The sequence below is a fragment of the Contarinia nasturtii genome, unplaced genomic scaffold (genome assembly GCF_009176525.2).
Source record: "Contarinia nasturtii isolate CC-2019 unplaced genomic scaffold, AAFC_CNas_1.1 Cnas_scaffold_928, whole genome shotgun sequence".
Taxonomy (NCBI): Eukaryota; Metazoa; Arthropoda; class Insecta; order Diptera; family Cecidomyiidae; genus Contarinia; species Contarinia nasturtii.
In genome coordinates, this window is record NW_022198275.1 from 2,583,037 (window position 1) to 2,605,856 (window position 22,820).

Consider the following 22,820-nt stretch of genomic DNA (forward strand, 5'->3'; position numbering starts at 1 on the left):
TCTTGTTTCACAATGGAAATTCTTTTTTATTTGTCATAAACAAGCTATTTTCATTTGGATATATCATTTGTATAGTCGGTAAAAATGATATGAGATGACTTAAATGCATCGTACATTTCAGCACAATTGACACAAAGCGTTGAGTCTACAAATAAAACACTGCAAAAAAGGAATCCGCTTTGAGTTGGCATGTCGTCAAAGCGAAAAAGATATCGTGACAAAAATGTAGCTGCAGGTCGTCGCGTTCGCGATTATCGTGACTACTAACTATAGTATTAAAACCCACCGACGATTGCACCGAATCCTTTGGGAATTCGAATGATTGGCCAGTGCGAACATCAATCGTCAAATGTGATTGGATGTGTTTTTTTTTTGGATTGATATATTCATATGATTTCATTTTGACATCAAAACGAATTTCACTCTTTCAAGTTTCTGTGGCGCTCATCATTTCGGTTTGCTGAGTGAGAGAATCAAAAGCGCGAACAATTTTTATTGAATCATCTCTTCATGTAACCCTCACAAAGCAATAGTATTACAATGCACACGGAGATACGGCGCGTGAATTTGAATGTGATCCGTGTGTCTTTGGAATATTTGTTTGGTGTGCTTTATTTGCTCTAGGGGGTAGACACAATAGAGAATGAATGAATACCAATGAATTGTTATAATACCTATCAATTTTCAAATACGACAATTACTTACTTATTTAAAGATTACTTGTACCGAAAATGTGAATACCGTGATTACCAAATATCAAACTGATATCGGCAATAAAGATTTCAAGTTTTTTCCATTTCGTTTTAACATTCACCATTTCGAAATTTATTTTAATTTTTTCTGTTTTCTTTCTGTTATTTTTATCAAAATTGTTTTTGCATTTATTGAACCAATTGAAATAATACACTTAATAGCGTTGAAAAAGTTTTTTTAATATTTGGAAGATAATATTCATATATGCACATTGTGAGACGTTGCTGAATGCATTGACATTTCGTCTAAAACTGAGAATACCAAGAATACCAAGAATACCTTCAATTTCGGTGAATATCTCAAGTAATATTCTATGTGTCTACCCCCTAGTATTTGCTTCACTGTGTGGCTCCGTTCGTTCGGATTTTCCATTTAACCTAAATAACGAAGCACACTCATTCAGCTAACTAGGCTATGGCATTACATGAAAGAGTCAAGGTTATTTGATATTTTATTTTTCTCTCTCTCACACACACAGAGACAGATACAAAACCCTATTCCTTTATGGTGGCATTACAAAATGGAAAACACCGAAAAAAGCGGTAATTTTGTTCCGTTTTCATTTCAATTTGATCGAATTAACGTAATGGATAAACTGTACAACGGCATCAAAAAGAGTAAATTGTTGTTCTTTTTCTATTAGCAAATTAATTTCAATTGAAATCGCTCTTTTGTTTCGGAATTCTTGGAACAGTTTTTTTTTCTTCTCTCAAACAATCCGATTTCTTTGTGCACAAGCTGAATGAACATCACTGAACAACATTTTTTGGATTCCAATCTATAATAAGCGATTTTTTTTTTTTATGCTTTGATGAATTCGCATTCACTTTTGAGTTTATTTTTTCTTCTTTTAATTTTCTCATCGCAATTCGATTCCGTTTTTTTTACCAATAGAAAATACAGAAACACGACGAATATGGAGAGAAAGCGACAGAGAATGGAAAAAATGGATCGATTTATTGCATGATGGATTAGAATGTAGAACTTTTCACATTCTTCTTTTCGATCCGTAGTTCATTCTTTTTCCTTGGTGAAAGATTAAATTTGATTATTTAAAAAAAAAAGAAATATCGATGGATGCACGAAGATAAACGGAGTTTTAAAGTATGTTGGAATATAATTTTGTGAAGGGAGGGACAGGGAGAAAGAGAGAAACTTAAGAATTCAATTTAAATTTTTGCAATGCTTATTGCAGTTGAGTGCCAAGTTTTGTATGCATAAAATGCCGTGGTCCAAGATCAAGTGAAGTCAATAAAATGGGGCGCACACAGGTAGAACTTCTTGCAGAAATGAATATTATTTATAAAATGCCGTTTTGTATTGTGTGATAATCTACAAACTAGATTATCCATTGCAATGTTAATGCTTTGAAATATCGTATACAAAACATATCTCGTCAATTTAAGCATCAGTAAAACGTGCATGCACATCAATACACATGCTATATTGAATACAAACTATTCAGTACACCTTCTTACACCGAAAATTCATCGATAGCGTTTCACTCTATTTCACCTTTGCAACTGTTGTTACATCATATGAAGTTTTCTTTCATTATTTGTTTTTTTCTTTCTCCTGCTGGCACATTATCCCTATACGCAGGAGCGCACACGAAAAAAAAACTTTTTTTTTCGTAACCCGATTTTATAGCAATAGCCAAACATAGAATAAAATTCACATGGGAAACATTCTGATTATTGAGTAATAACTTAGTATTCAGGGAATGCAAGAAAAGGAAGAAGAGCCAAAGATCTAAAATAGTGCAAACAATATATCTGGGAAGATACTTGAATCAATTTTCAATACTGAACATTGTTAAAGTTTATCTGTAGTTACTTGGCTACTTTATCTTGAGATATTTTCGAGGCATCATCATCTCACAGCAAAGAGAAAAAAATACATTGTAAGTTCCGTGAAGCCCATTCTGTGATTTAATGATTATAATTCCGTTGAATTGGATTGTTACGACTAAGCGTATAAAATAATTTTCTTCAAAGAATTGCCTACTAAGCATTCCCAATGGCGTTTCTTGACAATCATTAATTTGCTCATGATTTTTTGAATTTTTTTCTCTTTCTTGCCAGTTTTTTTTTTTGTAGAAAACCAAACAAAAGACGGAAAAAATCCCACACAAATAACACTTTTTTAACACAAACGAAAAGATGGAAAACAATGTCAAAATGAAAGAAGAACCCATAACAGATAACCATCTTTACACGGAGAACAAACTGAATATAATTTCAACTTAAATCCAAATTTAAACTACGAGAAAAAAAATAAACAAAACTTATGATTACCAAAACTTTAGAATTCCCATTTTGCGGAAGAATTTTCTCTTTGTTTCACAAATATTGCAATGGAAAACGTGTTATTAAACTTGGTTGTGCATCGATTGGGTGCGAGCAATCGCATGCAACTGAGTCATTTGGTGGTATTTTTTTTTAAATATTTCTCTTCACTGGAAATACACTTGTTTGTGGCGTTAAAGTACCGTTGATGTTTTTCGTACTTGTTGTTCTTCAATAAAAAATTTTGGGCTTGGCAAACGTTGCTCGTGTACGTGAAGCGGGGATGCGTTTGCAAGTTATCTTTAGTTCAGGCAAACACAAAAACAAAAATCGAAAGCAATTTGCAACACTTGCTATTTTTTCAAAGAGCATGTACATCACATCACTATCACATTCATATCCGGCGAAACAACTTTTCTTTTTTTTTTTTGTTCAAAACTGTTTTCTAGCCAACGGTGAACGAAATATACGTACACACAAACATACACACGTTGAATATTGGTCGAAACACGATTGCCGATGATTAATTTCAATGGTTTATATGAACATAAGCGTATCGATTCAAGAAGCACTAACAATTTAATTAACGACTTTTCAATCGACGGCTTTAAATTCAATGCTCGAACATAAAGATGAAAGGAAAACGAAAAATCGGCAACAACAAAACACTGCTGAAAGTCGTACGGAGAACACAAACATTGACATGCAATTGCATATGAAGTGGTACAGTGTTGTTAAGCTAGTTGCGTTAAATATGGGTGCGAATCAGTGCATTTCAAATCAATCTGCACATTCTCTTGTACTCTTCGAGTCGATGATGGTTACTTGTTCGCAAATGTTTTTTTTTTCTGCATCAAAATCAAATGAAAAATGCCAATTATTTCAACGATCACTGGTATAAAAATAACAAATACACATTTAACATTTTTACACATACACTTTCAGTAAACGCTTTGATATTTCGGATTAAATTAATTCAACTAATTCATCGATAATTTATATACTTTTGATTAAATAAAATTGTTCACATATATTTTCCATTCAATTTTTTTTACTGCTGCCAAATTTCAACACTTTGTTCAATTTAGTAAAAGATGTAACAAGATCTATTCGATGAAAAAAAAAAACGATTTAAAAATTGACAAATTGTTTTGTGTGTGTGCGAATAAATGTATATTCGGTGCGATAATTGCGTTTTGTTCTGTGAACGCGTGTATGACAAAGTGGCTTTGTCAATTGCGACGATCATTAGAAACTGTTCGTGTTCAAGCGATCCGGTTTGTGAAGCGACCCAAACATTCATTACAGACAATGTGCCACACGTCATTGTCTGCCATTGTGTAATGTATTCGTGTATATATAAGTATACATGTATGCATTGCGTATGCTCATAAGTGAATGATCGTCAACCACCACCAAGTCTCATCGTGATGAGCCATTCCAGTCACAAACATTATTGTTTTGTCGCCAATTGTGTAAATGTTTATCAAAAACGTTTTGCAGAAATTGAAATCGCTGTTTATTGTTAATTGAATTGATTGTTTGGAGATCGGCATTGCTTTGAAATTGTATACATGTTTTCATTTTTTTCTCTTTTGTTTCCACACACACATTTAACTTTGTGCCCCACGAAATGCTTCAACGCAAAATAAGTCATAAATATATGAAGAGCATTCGATGAGACGACGATACAAAGAAGCGATTATACACATACGTGGGTTTGAATTGACGCCCAGTCAATGTGTATTTGATTGAAGGGAAGTCACAACGTTACACCTGTTATGTATCGTTGATACAATATTTATTGAAAACCCATTTTATAGTTTTCTTTTCGCGTGTGTGTGCATCAACGATTTGCCGATGGCGTCGAATTGTTTATCTTTCATAGAATTCCCATTCAGAATGACTGTGACCAGTTTGATCTCTGTGTGCGCCAAGGTGCTATGTTGTGTGTATACATTTCAAAGTACTGAAAAACAATCGGCAACAAGTCTCGGCTATCATCATAATAAATCTAACACCGAAGAGAAGCGACGTCGATGATGATTCTCAAAACAATTGATGTGCAAAGAAAAATAAATCGCTTTTTCTTTGCATGGCGTTGTTGTTGTTGTTATTGTTTGCATATGTGTGAAATGAATGCAGAATTCAAAATAAAACATGCACAAACCGCTGACTGTGCATACAACAGTCGCACATTAAAAACGACATAAATACACCTGATTGTGATGAAAAGATAATTTTCTTTCCTTTTTTTCTCTCTTCTTTGCATGTTTCGGTTTGTTATTGCACTGTGTTTCTTCTTCATCGTATACAATTTCAATAAATTTTTGTTTTGTATGTGTATAATAATAATAAATTCTATGTAACTTATTCAAGTTTGTTTATTATTCCAGCCACACAGTAAATGGAATGAGAATGCATTGGAGAACGCGTTAGAAACAGGAGAGGAGAAGTGAAGAGAGCAAAGCGAATGCGAAAAGAATGTTGATGTAAGGTGAATTACAAACTACAGAGAGACGACTACAGTATAATATTTGATGATTTGTGTGTAAAAAGAGAAAGAAGAGGCATACAATAACCGTAGACGAGAATTGTAATGCATCGTATGTGCGCTGGAATTGTCTGTACGCCATCAAGTGGATATAATATTCAAGAATTTGTTGAATGTATAATTAACATACTAAAAGATAATCACAGTTTATGAATAATTTTTTTTTCTCTCGTTCAGTTGTTCGTCAAATTTTCGTTTGGGAATTGCTTTGTTCTGTTCCCGGGTTTGGTTCACATTACAAGCCAAAAGCCAATCATTATTTGCGTTCTATTTGAATGTTAGTGGAAGTGTATTATGTTTGTTTCATTGTTGAGAGAAATTCGTATACATATTGGGAAGAGCAGAAGCTCATTTTCATTGTGTATTACAGTCATTGGTTCGATATTAACTGTTTTTTTTTTTCTCTCGCTCGCATTTCTACGCGGAATGCGGGCCACCAACGCGCGAATTAACATTTTTATTATTACAGGTGTTGAGCACTTTAAATAACCACATTGTCATACACGTTCGTTCCATGAACGCCAAATTGTGAATGATTTTCAAATTATATGACGCCTTCTGAGATTCTCTTGATTTTTTGGAGCGAAACATTTTTTACGCACAAACACAATGGATTTAACAATTTTTAAATTAAATATGAATCAAAAGGCATTTCTACCAAGTGGCTTTTCATTCATTTTTGTTGATAGTACTATTGATCAATCAAAAGCACCGTTCTTCTTTTCTTAAAACGTGTACGTTCTTCAATAATAAAATTCAATGAATAGAAATTCAGCTGATTTCGAAGGCGATGCACATCACTGAATGTACTCAATTACCAGAGCAAATAAACTAAGTTGCACATTTCACTCGTATAGAATATAGAAATCGGTGTGTTTTCTGCATTTGGTAAGGTGATATAGCTTGTTGCTGAGCAACGGTTAGCATTGAACTGATCGTACAAGAATTTCAATAAATGCAGTCAGTCAGACGAACAAAGATCCCGTAGGCTCTCTTTCTCTCTTATTCACTTCTTGCATGCGTTCCGATCGTCGCCGAAGTATTTACACATATTTAAACTATGCAATGCGTTCCGTCTATCGCGCACCACATACAGGTATGAGTTTACCATACGGTTTTCTTTCTCTCTCTTTTCTTTCTTCGCCGACTAACGATCTTCTCTTATTGCTGTGTGTGTATGTGTGTTTGCCTTGTATTTTGGTTTTTTTCCTTTTTCTCACGTCATGTTCAGTCGATGTAAATTATAAATTTTGTGTTTTCTTCGACATGACCATAGATATGTAGCTCAAATAGGGAAACAGTGTGAAACTACCTAGCCATAGAGACGAGTGCAACGCATTGCGTGTGTATGGTGCGTTTCTATTGAAAAATCAATACATCAAGATTCTTTACAGACAAATTAACAATAATACGAAATGGTCACTAGATTATTATTATTATTTTCTTAGTCGTAGTCGCTGTTGTGCCCACAATTGATTCACCGAAATGGCATTTCTTTCATCTCTTTCTCATTTCATTCGCTCGTTTATTATTTCATTCGAATTTTATGTACAGTGTTCAGTTCCTTTTGTTTGTTATTTTAGTTGTGTAGCCTTTAACGGACTAAAGAAGTTTTGTTTTCGCTTTCTTACAAACAAAATCACAAGAAACATTAAAACGAAAGAGAAAGATTTGAACGCAACGTGTTGTTTCGATACAGAACAGCCAATTCTACGCACCAATATAAAGAAGAAGCTGACGAACAGTCAAAAAGGAAAAAAAAAACGAAGAAGAATAATAAATAAAAAAAGGAATTCTTTTGTGTATCGTGCACAAAACAAAATACACAGCAAGACATTGGACTCTTACTCGTTCTCTTTTACTCTGAAACTACAGTGATTCGGTCACACGAAATGCACCGATGAGCCGGAATTAACACAACATATACCTGCCGAACGGTATGTGCGTCGATGGTTTTCATCTCTGCAGCGGCAATAACATAATAAACATGCACATTTTACGTACGTGAAATGTATTTTGTGCAGAAATTGTCGATGGTGACCGAAACATCGAAAATTCACGCAAATATGAACGTTAAAAATTACTGAAATTCTGCAGAAAACATGTTGATGCCACTAAAAATATGCGATTTGAATAGTTTTAATATTTCTTTATCTCAAGTGCTTTTCATTCTAATGCGTTGCTCTTCAGTTCGGCGCGGGTACTCTGTGTTTCTGTACTATCTATCTAATTGGCAACCGCTTGTGTATCATTTAACCACTTGAAATTACAAACCGCAAACGATTCGGTCGGTTAAAGCGGATGAGCTTCTGTAATTCTGCGTTTAATAGTTACTTTTTTTTCTTCTTATTGCCTTGCTTTTTCGTATAATATCAAAAATTTCTATTTTCTTTTATCTCGGTTATCTTGGGGGTTTTGTTTGTGAATTGTCGGCGTTACAACATAAAAAGCGATGGGAAATTGCTTACGTCTCGTTTCATTCGTAACATTTTGTGTACCTTTTGTGTGCAACACACAACATCGTCATTATGGAGCATGCTATGCACAGAGAAATGTTTGTCGTAAGCAATTATCGTGCACATTGTTCGCGCTCAAAGTTAAGAGCAAAGAAATTAAATATAAAACGAAAAAGTAGCGAGACGCATTGCATCAAGGTTTCACCAAACTAAAGTCGCATATACTCACACTTTGTTATCGTTGTTGTGCACATCAAGTCGACACATTTTATGCGCATTTTTCGTCAAAAAGACGTTCGAGAGGGAAAAAACGGTGCAATAAACCTATAAAGACCCGACCAAAACCAAAGCAACGATGGAACAACCGAAAATTGATAATTTCACACATAAAGACAATGCAAATGCATTGGTGTCCAAGTTGAAATTAAAAAGTGACAAGAGGTAGAAGAAAAAAACGTAACAAAAATGTGTCGTACAAATTGAACAGCATCATCTATTTTGCATACAAGCTGACCGAATACAATGAACGATTGGAACACTTTCTGTGTGCGTGTTTTACCTCCAACATTTGGTATACCGACCGAAATGGTGGTATGAATGAGATATCGACTACTTGGAAATTGTGTGCACAATGCATATGCATACACACATGTCGTTAGCACACAAATCAAATGGAGCTATTTGTATATGCTTCGCAAGACCATTTTTTGACCGATATGAATGTATGCAAATGAATCTGGGTGCACAATGCATTGAGATTGCAGTAAAACCACTGCTTAACCTCTGCTGAATCAATAAATGACCTGTAGTTGAACGAATCATTCAATCAGATTTCTAGATTTTCTTTTTCATTGTCGATGTAGCTGTTGTTGTTATCGTCGTCACCGTCGTTACCGTCGCCGATCTCGTTGTCGTTTCAAGCCATTTGATTTCATGGACATTAAAGTGATTCGAATAGTCTTTATGTTATGGCAGAAAAAGAGAGAAAGAGAAAAAAAATCAGACAAAAACCATCCACCTTGTCGATCACGTAACAAACGTTATTATAGCCATCACATGATATTGTCATCACAGAGCGGATTCTCGATGTTCGACTTTTTTTCTCTCTCACACACTCATCCCCTTCCATCAAAACAATTGTGTAAGGCTGCACGGTTCATTTTGTGCAATTTTGTTGTTCGAGCTCAGATCACCGTTGAATAACCATTCGATTTTCAACGAAATGTGAAGACACTAAGAGTGGAGACGAAAAAAAAGCACGAACGAAGATGATGAAAAAATAGAGATGTGTGTTTTCACCTCACTATTTATTTTGTTTCCTCAATGCACCGACCGAACAAACATAAAATGTGATTTTCTCTTTGTGCGTCTCACTATCCTCCCTCCATCCCGCTCTCTCTCTCGTATTTGTGATTTTCTTGTTCGCATCGTTTGTATAAAGTAATACACGAAAAAGACCATTATAAAATTGTATTACTGGTGCATACAAGGCGCTTGTAACTGTATTTGTGCGATCGTTGATGCATTTCGTTGCGCATGTAGTTGAGAGAACGTGAGAATATCTACGTAACAATGAGGCGAGAAATCATAGACAAATCTTTTGTTCTATTGCATGCCCAGAATACCTGGAAAGACAACCATGTGTCCGAACAACAAGTTAAGAGCATACAAAAAATCCTCTGAACTTATAAATTGTGTTTTATCTACATTCTTTGTAGCTATGAGGTACTTCTCCGATGGAAGGTAAAAAACATTTCTTTATTAATGTGGATATTTTGTTCATGTCAGCACAGTTCCGTGCATTTCTTCTTCGCATTATTCGTCACTTTTTTTCTTCTTCTCTGTTCTGATCGTAGCATCCATTTATTTCTCTGGTATTGTGTTTCCTAACGAAATTCTCCCAATTCTTGTTCTTTTACTCGCCATCTACTTCACATTTTATTATTATTATATTTATCGTTTTTGTCTGCATTTACTATTTCATTAAGAATTTTCGTTACACAAAACTTGATTCGTTGTATATAAAGATAAACTCAATATTTCTTTCCAGGCGGTTTCAAGACCTGTGTCCGGTCGTTGTTCGAACTGCTGTCAGTTGACAACACTCGATTCAGCTCAAGAGGTTGGTGGCATTTTTTTTGTTTATTTTATATTGCCGACAGCTTTGTTTCCACGACCCAGAACCTCTAATTTTGTGCAATTTGCCATTTTCATATTGTCTTTCTTTCATCTGTCTCTCACTTTTATCTTATGCAGCAGCAGCATCTTTTATTATTACAATTTTTTTCTGTGCATTATTTATTATTAATATTTCGTTTTTTTTTTTGCTACCGAGACATTAGTGTCACATTACTCGGAAAACTTACAATGAATCACTCATTACTTTCCATTTTGTCGGAAAAATAGTACATTACATTGCGAACCTGTGAAACTCATTTCATTTTATGGTAAAATATCACTTTTTGTTAATATTGTTGTTTGGTTTTTGAGAAACATAGTCAGAAAAAATGTAATGCACAATATGTCACAGACCTTATCATAGACTATGGACTATTTTCCCTGCGTAATGCCTCTGCTATATTAAATTCGTTGAAAATATTTCCTGGTTTTAATTAAAATTACATTTTCAAGTATTTTCAAGCATTACACCATCATTTGTAAATCGCTTCTGGAAATGGGTGCAAGAAGAAAAACATTTAAACGGCAAGCGAATTAAAACTCATTCATTTACGGTGTGCGTCGACTTTCATTTATCAAGGCATCATTCAGCCGAGACTTCTCTTTCCCTCTGGCTCTCTCGCTCTCTTGCATGGTACACGTTTTTTGGTCATTTTTCTTCTTAAGAATCATTGTTTAATTACATTGCATTTATAGTGAATTGTACGGTTGAGCACTTTTTTGTGGTTGTTTTTTTGTTGTTGATTTTCTATCAGTCACTAATAGCCGTGAAGCGAATGTGATGCATGAAATGCACTTAAATTTAGACAGAACCATTGAATTGAATGTCATTAATGAACGGCAAGAATAAATTCGATTCGTAAGCGAAACAGTTTGGAATTCTTAAAACATGCGATCATCAACTTCATGCAATCTTCAATGGAATGACCAGTTTTCCGAATGAAAAATAAATTGACTTGAAATATTCTAGAAAATTGATAGACAAAAAGAATGAAGAGAAATTTAATTCGTTGGAGTTCAACGAACGCGGTTGAATTCAGAAAGAGAAATACTGAATTCAATGGCCACCCGAGTAATAATCATCAAAAAGCTAAAGCGCCAACGTACACTCAGTGCAATTACCAGTTTTAACACTCTTGCACATTATTATCGTTGTGCGTTCATCTCTATCGTTTTTTTTTCGCAGTTGCACATCGGAATGTGTGCTTCAGTTAATATATTTCAAGTGTCATTCTAACAACAGAACGATTTATGGTCTCATACATTCGTATCATATAAATTTAATCGAAAATTGGAAAGAGTTGGCAATTATTATTCGTAGTTCTTTTTTTTCGCCTGCATTTTGTGCAGATTCTCAATATATAATTTATGTCGAAGTGGAATGTAGAATTGAGCCTGTGAATGGCTGCCTTTTATTAACTATGAAGGAAACCATAGATTGTGACCAATCGAGAGATGAGAATATCGGTAAAACAAGTTTTTGGACACAATTTTAAACGAATATGTCATTTTTTTTTCTAATATTTTTTTACAATCAATTGCAATCAATCAATTTGTCGGATGCACAATTGCATAGACCATACACACTCATGCACAATTGCACAAAATATGTACAATATATCGCCCGTTAATTCGATGTGGCTCTACGCAGCGGTTTGTTTCAATTGCGGACGAAATACGGTAACAATTTAGGCAACGAAGCGATTTTAATTTATTATGTAATTGCAATTAGATTGACCAGGCAAGGAGAGAAAGAGAGAGAGAGAGAGAGTTTTTGTTTTGAGTGTATACTGGATACTATACATTGGCTCCTTGGTTCTCCACGTATTTTCTGTATTGATTTTTCTCTTGTCTTCCACTTGTATAGCTTTGATTGATTTTGCGCCGCATTGCTGTGGTCATATGAAATAAATGGAACCTATTGTATTTCATGCCATGTATTACTATTTGAAACATGATGTGAAGAAAAAAGTGTGGTGTCGTTCCTTTGAATTTCAGTGGTAAAACCTCACGTTTTAATCGAAAGAAAAAAATACCGAATGAAGCAGAACCAATCTATGGACGAGACGCGAGAACAGAAGAACCAAAGAAGTCGATTTAGATATGATACACACTCGATACCGTTCGAATATTTATGGTTTCAATTTTCTCCGCGCTGTTTCTCTCGTTCAAAGAAGATATGACTTGCATCACAGCTTGTCGGCATTAGACAAAAACACCCATGATATCATTTGCTTCTTTTCAATGCATTTTAAGTCATATTTTATGGAATGAAGTAAAGGTAAAAAAAGCCATCAAGGTGTGGCACATCTCATGTCTATACGATTTTGTTCATTTTATGCGTCGCTGATGCAAATGATGCCATACCTGTTCCAAAATTATATGCATTTACAATTACCCGTTGATATGGAAATATGATGATGATGATTACTGTTATTAATATGCTCTTCACTTGTATGCACTAAACTAAACTTTGAAATTTCCAATTGACTTTTGGTAATATCAAAAATGAATGTAAGATAAACGTCAACTATATATATATTTCAATACCACCGAACTTTGATTTATGTGCACAGATAAAGTAATTATATTCACTCTTAAATTAAAATCATTTGAGAGAATTAGAGCGTTAATGAGAAAATCCGATTGCAAAAATAAACATGATCAAAACTGAATTTTCCACTTGAGTTCGATTAAAGTGATTGCACAGTCATCAATTTAACTATGAAATCACATCCTCCATTAAAACGTGATTTCATTAAATGCGCACGATTTTCGCCTTCAACATCATCTGATTACAACTCAAATATTGTGCTGCTACCAACTAATGCTTGTACTTCATCTTCTTCGGCCAATGTTGTTGCTTTTTCGATGTCGTTCACTTGTTACACTTCGAAAAAAAAAACAATCCTTCCAAAGTTAGCGTATAAGCGTTACGCGATAAATGACACATGTACTGAGATTAGTTTCCATATGCATTTTAAATGGAATGATATTAATTCCGCAACCATGAATCAAATGTTCATTTCCATACAAATGTCAAAAACTTTTAATGTAGTTAAACATGTCATATACAGATTTAGCTAGCTTATCGTTTGTCATTTCTCATTTTTGAAAATTTAATTTTGAGATAAAAATTCTCTCGTTCTCGGTCGCATGTACAATTTCCTACTTGAAATCAGCACTTTCGGCAAAATGTTGGGCATCGATGACAAAAGTGAAAAAAAAGAACAAACATCAACAATCGCGTAGTTATAGCATGACAATGATTGTCAGGTGGTTGCATGAAATACGAGAAGGCTGCATTATTGTGAGTTAAAAACATTGGTAACCATTTTGTCCACTTACATGACATTTGTCTGCAGTTTACATTGAAATCTATCTCCGCTGGCAATTTCTCTGTGAAATGCATTTGAATTTCCTATTCTTTAGATTCAATGGCTCATATTCACATTCAAAATGTATTCTTCGCTCTTCTGCAGCTGATTTTCATCCTCATATTCAATTTGGATTATTTTCGTAGATAATTTGGAAATGAAGGCCATTCGACAAAAGTGCAACAACAGAAAACTGTCGATGTCCGTGAATTGAAAGTTATTCTTCATGGATCTATCCTTCGCTCTCTTATGCGCTATGCCTTCTTCTCTCTCCTCTTTTCACCTAACACCATATAATCGTATTTGAGTCTCGCTTTTAATTTGTTATCGATTTGCATTGCATCGAAGCAATATTCGCTGGTTAAGCCAAAGAATCGATTAAAATCGAACAAACTTAATTTTTTTATGCTTGAATTTAATCTTCGAACGTTTTATAAGCATGAAGCAATAGAAATTAAGAGTATCGGTAGAGAATTAAGAGAAACGGTCTGTTCCATCTTTTTTATGATCTAAAACCCTTTTTTGATACAAAAATAAAACCGAATGAAGATTTTTTTTTATAGTTTTATCTGTCCATTGTCGTCTTTACATCCAGTTTATTTGATTACAAAGTTTCATTACAGAGAACGATGTGAGAGCAAGTTTAATCCAATTTTTTTTCCAACATGTTTTCTTTCTCGTTCGTACGCTTGTCCATTTTATTCTTTACATCATCATCTCTTATTGTGGCTATCCGATTTACCATCATCATGGCTTTTTATGATTATTTTATTCTAGAATTTTACAACAATTTTTCCCTTCTAGATTACGCCTTTTACAATTTGATGTGCTCATCAATTTAGAAGAAAACAAAAAAGAGAAATAGAGAGAATGAAGGGAAAAAAACTTGTTTGCTCTGTAGTTAATATTAAACAATCCTTTGCTTGTTAAGTCAAATATTGTTTATAGTGTGAGTTCAGTGGCGATGTATTAATGTAAGGTATAAGTCATGAAATGAGCTTATATATACGAGTTATGAAAAATGAATGCCGCTCTGTGCAAGAAGAAGTAAAAATAATTTTTAAAATGAAACGAGACGCTGAATGATGGTCATAAATGATGTCGTCGTATCAGCAAGATTTGTTCTGAATCAATGCAGTCGGTGATTGTGATTTTGAGCTATATAGAAGCCAATACAGAGAGAGCGTATATGTGTATGAAAGAAAGAGAGAGAGAGAGAGCCTTGCGGTAAGAGAAATGATACGACACGAATTTGAAAGGGAAAAATTGTGCATCGTTGTGGTGGTGGTGGGCTGCAGGGAAACTACACGTGCATTTATCTATAGTGTGACTATAAAATAAGAAATAAGAATTCCCTTGTTAACCGGAACGTCACAAGAGTGGAATGAAACAGACTCATTTAATGTTTAACCCGAAGCGATCTATCATCATTTATGATTGTGGCATTCTTTGAAAGACAAGCATGCAGATGAATTGAAGCCATAAGAAGAACAAACACGAGAACAAATCACGGCCGATCTTTTTTCGGTTGTCTGACTGCTGTCAGTCGTATTACCTGTGTATGCATCACCTCTTGTTAAAGATTACAGTCGCCATCATTTAAATTGATGTGCAAGTTCTTCTTCTCTTCTTCGTCATACTTTTTTCTTATCTTTTCGTTGACACAAACTCACAAGTCTATGATTTGTCACTGTGTACCTGCCATGTTTGACAACGACAGACAATATTTTACTTGTTTCAATACACTTCAATCGCTATATAATTGGAGTTATAGTGCATTTATGGAATCCAGGTGGCGTACAGCGAACGCTGTACGGCATGAGTCTCGCTCTCTTCATCTCTTCATTTTTTTTTTCTGTGTCATTATAGCTCAAAAATGACCGTGTAGCTTTCTATTTGTTCACAATTCGCGTCAATTAAAATGACAGTGTATACGTTTATGCACACTACACAGCTCGACCGTTCTTTACTTCTTCCGGCATTATTGTTGATAATTCATTGCAGTCATTTCTGTCTCTGTCTCCTCTGTGTGTACACTCCATCGTCCCATATTTAGTCTATTTAGTTTTAGAACTACCTGTGAACTTTGCTGAAGTGAATGCAAATATTTAAGCAGGAATTAAATAGAACCAGTGAACAAAACAAACTCGACAGAACTCAAACAAATGGATTTCTACAATTTTGATTGCATGCGTCAAAGAACAAGGATATGCCAAGAAGAATGAGAGCGATAGAAAGATAGAAAGACAGAGAGATGAAGAGAGCGGAGATAAATTGGTAATTCATGCCACGGAGAATGAGTTTTTACTTCACTTTAATGGTTTGGTTTTTTGTTAAGTGTATGTGTGTGTGAGAGAGAGAGGGAGAGAAAGAGTCGTTGATGCAGGTACTCTGGTATAATACTTAAGTGACGGCAAACGCCAACCGAAGCAGAAACAACGACGTATAAAGAAAAAAAAATCCGTCCCAGAACATGAAATATGATTGAGAATAAGTGTTCCAGACGATAGAGGAAATGATATCAAAACGAAATGAATGTGTTTGCAATGCATACAAGCCCTGTCATTTTCACCACTTTAAATGGCTTGAAATGTTCTGGCTATGTGAACAAATTCACGTTGGCAAATGGAACAAAACCAATGTAGTATTCAGTCAAAATTGAATGAGTCCCACGCTAGATTTCAATCAACATCGTTGACTCAACATTCGTTTACCGAATTATTTGTTTGTGCAGCCGTTGGCTCAATGAAAAACACGATGATGATGAATGAAGTTCTGATGAATTAAACGCTTTTAGAAAATTAAATCGACTTCAAGTTTTCAACTTTGGTGGTCACAAACTGCAACACAGCTTAAAATATAATTTACATTCGTTTTAGATAAACTTCATTTTTCGATGATAGTTTTCTCATTGCATCATGACATGAAATTCACTTAGCAATAATTTGGCATGGTTTGCCATGTGTCACAAAACTTGAGCAATCATGAGTGAAAACCATGATGATTCAAAGCAACACACAATATTTACATCTCATAAAATGACTCATATCTGCTTTCATTTGTTGGCGTTTTAGATTTCAAAAGGGATACACCAACGAAAACAGCAAACAATGGTGAACACCGAATGAATCAATGATGGAAAAAAGTCAGATTCCTTGAACGCTTATAATGGCAGACAAGAAAGGGACAAAAGAAACAAACGGATAACAGATAAATGGATTAAGTTACAAATGGATTAACATTCATAAGGTTTTTCTAAAAAAAAAGAACCGAATCGATGTATTTATTGTCATTACGAATTTTTTTTGCTAAATCGTACAGTTTGTTTTATGGCCGGTGATGAAACGGAATGGAGTCACACAACTTGAGTTTGCATTTATGAAATTTATTCTCTTGTGGCGCCAATTGCTCACAATGGCGATGCACGTATTCGGTTGGTTTCGAAATTCAAGCCAAAAAGTCGATGATTAGTGGAAATTCAATTTCCTCGTTTTACATAAGTTCTGCTGAACTAGAAAACCATTTGAGGCGAAAAAAACCATATGTTTCGGTTTTATGGGATTGAAATACATGATTGTTATCCAATCATTTTTTGAAGAAAACAATATGTTTCATTCGATTTGCCTTTTCAGCGATTTTCAAATAAAGCCATCATTTTCGACTTATTATATTTGAGAATCTCTTGATTGGGGTCCCTTTTCACTTGAAATTCTAACCTTTTTTTCGCTGTAACAATGATTCTTTTCCTTTCTCTTGTCAATTATGATTTATAAGTAAAATTAAAGTAAACAGACCAATCGTCGAAGAAAATATATTCGAGTAGAGAGAAAAAGGGCTAGAAGGGGATATGCTTATTAAACAACCAAATTGAACAATTTGGGAACGTCCGTTTTTGCAAAATTCGGGTATTTGTAGTGTTTCTATTTGGCATACTCTTGGAATTGACTGCCAATGCAAAGTGACATGGCAACAAAAGAAAGAAGAAAAAACACGGAAATGTGCCGATTTAATGTGAGCAAATTACTGCGTCGACCGCCGACTAAACAAAGAACAATAACAATATAATAAACATGTCATAAACATAGAACCCAGTTGACAAATGGCAGAGTCTAAATTGCATAAATGCCACATGTTCACCATCACCGAAATCAAAAATACCAATTCTGGTATTACTCTGGTGTTCGGATCAATATCGATATGGCAGGTATTTGGTGCATGCAATTTAAAACAATTGAATTTAAAAATATATATGATGTGGGTAAAAATTACGAAAAAAAAACGTGGCAAAATTTATGCGCGATGTGAGTTTGATGGAGAATAATTGAACAGAGTATCTATTCACTTTTTTGATGCGCATTCTATGCGGACGTACATATATTTCTTGCTGTCGACATTGATGAAAATGTTTGATAATTTATGCGTTCATAATTGATGTTTGGAAACCTACACATATATGCCTGTATTAGAATATTTCGCTTAGTTGGTTCTATTCACAGTTACATTGTTTAATGTATATGACCGAGCACAGAAAATAGTGTGTATTGTTTTGTTTTATCATCAAGCACCGTAATTGGGATGGGTTCAGGCCGATTCGAATGACAGATGACAATCATCATATCGCAATCACAAAAACACACAAATAAAGCGTGCACTCGATGTCACAAACGTACATTGACACAATGACCACATAACAAAAAAAGACCGAAGCAAAAATTTCCAGCGAAAATCACCAGAGAATATAAAAAACAAATTCATTCAAAACTGGTAATAAAAACAAAAAAAAACCAAAAGGAAGAAACGCACAAGCGATGGCGCGCATCCATTAACAAAAACTCGGAAACGAGAATAACGAATAAAACACCGGATGTACTTGATGTACTTTTGTGACCGCATCGCATTTATTTTATGCCATGCATTCTGACCGGAGTTTATCAGCAGTTTGCGGCTTTTTTTATACAACCTTGTTGCACGCTGTGTGGACGAACACAAAATGTAAATACATTCAGAGGTTTTCAAAGTAATGTTGCGTGTTTTGTGCATAGAATTTGAAGCACGTCATCGTTCATCATGTATGTATGCTTGTGCGGAGATGCAAAAACAATGTGCACATAAATACAAGCGATGCAGTTTGTGGGAATTTCTGTGCCACTTTTAATCATCTTGTTTTCGTTTTTTCTGTTTTTCCGCTCATTGTCTTCCCATTTGATTCAAAATATACTATGAACGATGGGCCTGCCATTATATAATTTTTCATCGAGGATTAAATCAAACAAAAAACAAAGTGTCTTTACCTGTTTTCCTGACGCAACGATTGATCGCCCAACAAAATTTCGTTACGGCCGGCTTGAACTTGTAATGAAGAATTTCCTTTGGATGATATGCGATTTATGTCAGACGTAGTCGTGCCGTCCGTTGGTTCCAAATCACCTTCTGATAGTGTTGATAGCTGCTGCTGTGCGATGTTTTTTTTATGTTTTCATTTTCAAAATTGCAGCAATAAACATGACGATGAAAACGAAAGGAAAAACAATTAAAATTAAAAAAAGAACAATTTTTTCGGAATAATGAATAGCAATAAATAAAAACGATTCTATGCATCGTTGATTTAATGATCTAGTTGCTGTCATTTTGAGCGGTTTGACATTGACTATTGAGAATTTCATAACCGAAGATGTAATAGCTTGTAGTTAGTACTGTAGTTATATAGCCTCGATTTGGATCATAAAATCCGTTTTAAAAAGCCAATGTGTGTGTGCATTAGTGTGAATGTGCTTTTATGAAAATGGTATATGTAATAGAATCGTTTACCTCTCTTCGGGGACCGTGACCATTTGCTAATAATTCGCTACTAGTTGCTGTTTTCGATGTATTTCCATACTTATTACTATCACCGGATGCTAGTGCTGACGCCGCACCTGACAATGATGATGAATGTAAGGCTGTATTTGTTGCCGTTTCACTTGTACTACTGATACAATTACCGCTATAAACGACTGTTCCACCCGCACTGTTCACGCTTATATTATTGCTGCTTGTGTTATTGTTCAAAATATTTTGGAATGCTTGCTGATCGTTGCTGAACAATGTTCCTTTGGCACTTTCACCGATTAGCCAACCACCAGCCAATGGTTGTTGATTCACCACTTTTGTTTGATTTTGTTGTTGTTTATTGTGTATTGAAACGGGCGGCTGATGCACGTGTGCAATTGATTGAATCGTTCGTGATTGATTTGAATCCAATGCCAATGATCCAGAGACGGTGTTTACCGGTGGTGAAAATGTGGTCGATGTGTGTTGTAAATTGCTACTTGATAAATTTGATGTCGTTAAGGTTGTAGTACCAGTTACGTGATTTCCCGTCAACGATGTCACATAAATTGTCGATGCTTCGTTCAAAAAACTATAGTCTTGTGTTTTTACACCTTTGGCCGTCTGATTTTGTTGATTTAACTGTAAAATAAAAATCAAACGATTACATTATTAATGACAATGGCATTTTTCGGAACAACTCCATTTTTTGACAATAAAAATCGATCATATTTTCCATGCAATTTAGTTTGCAATGTAGTGTACAGATGTTATACCATTTGATTTTTCTTCTCTTGACATTTTTTTCTTTCTTCCCTGTGTGCACTTTATTCTCGCACGTCTAATAAAACACAATTTTTATATTCTACAAATGCTTCGATTCGGTGAAGCATTTTTTTTTGCTTTAAAATTGTAATAAATTGCCTTGGAAATTGTTCAAGATGCTCTGCATACCCATGTTGTACAATGCCATGGCTCAATGGCATTTATAACGAAAAAACTTCATGTTTCATGCACTTCATCGACTGTGTTTTTCTTTTTAAAGTTCTGTTTGCACCAAAGTCGCATTGCAAAAGTGAGAAAGCGAGAAAAATGAAAAGTCGAAACTATTGACAGTCAATGCCCAATTCGATGTTGTGCATATTTGGGAAATATTTACCAGTGGATATCTACCGACTACCGTGTGTTGTGAAAATGCAAATAAGCAATTTTTTTATAACCCATTCTTTTAAATCGAAGCAACAAGAGACATCATTTTTCTTTCGTTTTATACGTTTTATATTGTCAACCGTCTTCATCACTGCACATCTACACATATGCATAGCTTTAGTGATTTTAGTTACGAGGCTCTTTCAAAACTCTTTTAGCCATCCATCTATGGTTTTTCGTTGGAAATTGCATTGAATGTATGTCGTTTGCATCCGGACTCTTGCAGATGTGCGCTCTTATCAGTAATTTGTTATATAATTACAAGTAAAATACAAACTATACTCGGTGAGTATCTAGTCGCTGCTGGATGTGAATGTTCAACTGCTGCGATTGAATTCCCTTTAGAGTTTCTTTCATTCTCTTTTTTTTCGAACGGAAGATAACGAGAATGGTAGTAATAGAGAAAGAGCAAATTGTACGAAAAGAGAAGAAATTTGCGTAAAACGTAATTTAATCAAAGTAGTATCAATCGAAATGAAAAAAGAACTTAAAAAAAACGATATAATTTTGTGCCCGCTTAAAAGCGCACTGTGAAAAACTAATTCTATGCAATGAAAAATGGGTAAAATGCTTAGAATTCAAGTGGGTAATTGGCGGGAAGACTCATTTCCAGTCATAATGGAGTGCTTTGAGTAAAAGCACCCACGAGGAATTCATTTAAGCTATTTGAAAAATGGAACACAAATCGATAACATCAAAAAAGGGGTGTTTGTCTATCGTTCGACATTTTCGTTTGTTCAATGGTGTGTGTTTGTGTATGGAGTATGTTTGACGCGCACGCACAGCGACAAAACTTACAAAGTAAATTGTGCTTTCAATGAATGATGGCTTCTTAAAATATATAAAAGGCAATTTATTTACATCAGCATACGGATTATGGTAATTTTCGCATCTTTCAGCAGAGAAGCACAGTTAATTATCTTGTTCGCGTTGTTTTATCATTGCTATTTGTTTTTTTCTTATTCCATTGTCATCGTTGCCGTCGACGATTCATTTATCTATTTTGATGCAGTCTTGCGGTTTTTCCAAAACAAAATTTGCATTCGTCGTCGTTTGAATTGTATGTAACTCATTTTGGTATTTGGTCTTATGCGATACAATTTCATTTTGTCGTCATCTCTTCCACACAAATAAATAACACATAATTGCCACACTACGAAAAACGTACCCGCAAAACTTTGCGGCCACGACTCGCAATTGTCTTGAATTATGCATTTCTTGCGAAATAAAATTATCATGCGCTGTGTGTGAAGACAAACGGAACCCCTTTTGCAGCAAAACTGCATGCGTCACATAATAATAGTCATTAGACAATTTTGTTGTAAATGCTTTTGTTTGCATTTTGTTGCTGGCAATTTTTTACGTCATTTTTTCGTTGCAAAGTGAACGGATCGAAATCGCTATATTTTCATTTTCAATATATTGCAATTGCTTTTGTTATATGCGCTCATCGCTTCGGTGCTTTTCGCGATTCGCGATTCTGTATACTATTTACACGGAAATTACCATTCATTCAACAAAACATTTAACCATTCCTACCATTCCCACAGTCTATCATGTAATTTATATATTTATATGCATATACATCTTCATCTTTGGTCGGGTTTGATGATGTTGATAAAAGACTGCAAATCACTGAAATCAACATGGGGCGAAAAAGTGCTTAACAAATCAATTCAAAACTGTCTACAAGTTTTTACCAGCTTCTCTATTACCGCTAGTTATCTGGGCTGACACTGACTAGCATTCAAATTGGCCTAACGAAGCCGAATTATACCAGCAAACAATTTGTTTGTTACAGTATATTTATCTTTCCGGTTTTATCTCTCTCTATCTCTCTCTCTCTCTCTCTCTCTCTCTCTCTCTTGGTGCCATCCAACTAACTATAATTGTCTATTGTTTTCCCATCTATTTTTCAACGGACTTATCATAGCATAATTTCCTCCAAACAACTTTATACTTTATTCAAATCCTACATTTAAATCTCTCACTGCGGTTTCCATAATATTGACTAATTCAAATAGATTTGCAACTTTATACCATATAGAGTTCATACGATGCTCCTATCGATTTTCCATTTTCCAACATGATTCACATTTTCGAGCGCACATTTAAAAAAAAAGAGCTCATTTCGAAGTTTTAATTCATTCATGTGAAAAGAGATCTTTGGATGCCAAAATCGCATCCTACAATCTAC

At 34.6% G+C, this 22,820-nt stretch overlaps 1 protein-coding gene across 6 annotated transcripts in view; it reads right to left on the reverse strand.

Moving 5' to 3' along the window:
- Window positions 1–22,820, reverse strand: part of LOC116343112 (MAGUK p55 subfamily member 5-A) — an 83,131-nt gene that overhangs the window by 24,380 nt on the left and 35,931 nt on the right. For 3 of the 6 annotated variants that reach the window (XM_031771009.1, XM_031771013.1, XM_031771012.1), the window contains 2 exons: window positions 19,415–20,056; window positions 18,898–19,058 (listed from right to left, as the gene is read on the reverse strand). In XM_031771009.1, the coding sequence (XP_031626869.1) occupies window positions 18,898–19,058; window positions 19,415–20,056 (803 nt within the window). Of the gene's footprint in view, window positions 1–3,050; window positions 4,122–18,897; window positions 19,059–19,414; window positions 20,057–22,820 lie in introns of those variants that run through there. The other 3 variants (XM_031771011.1, XM_031771010.1, XM_031771014.1) reach the window with 3 other exon arrangements.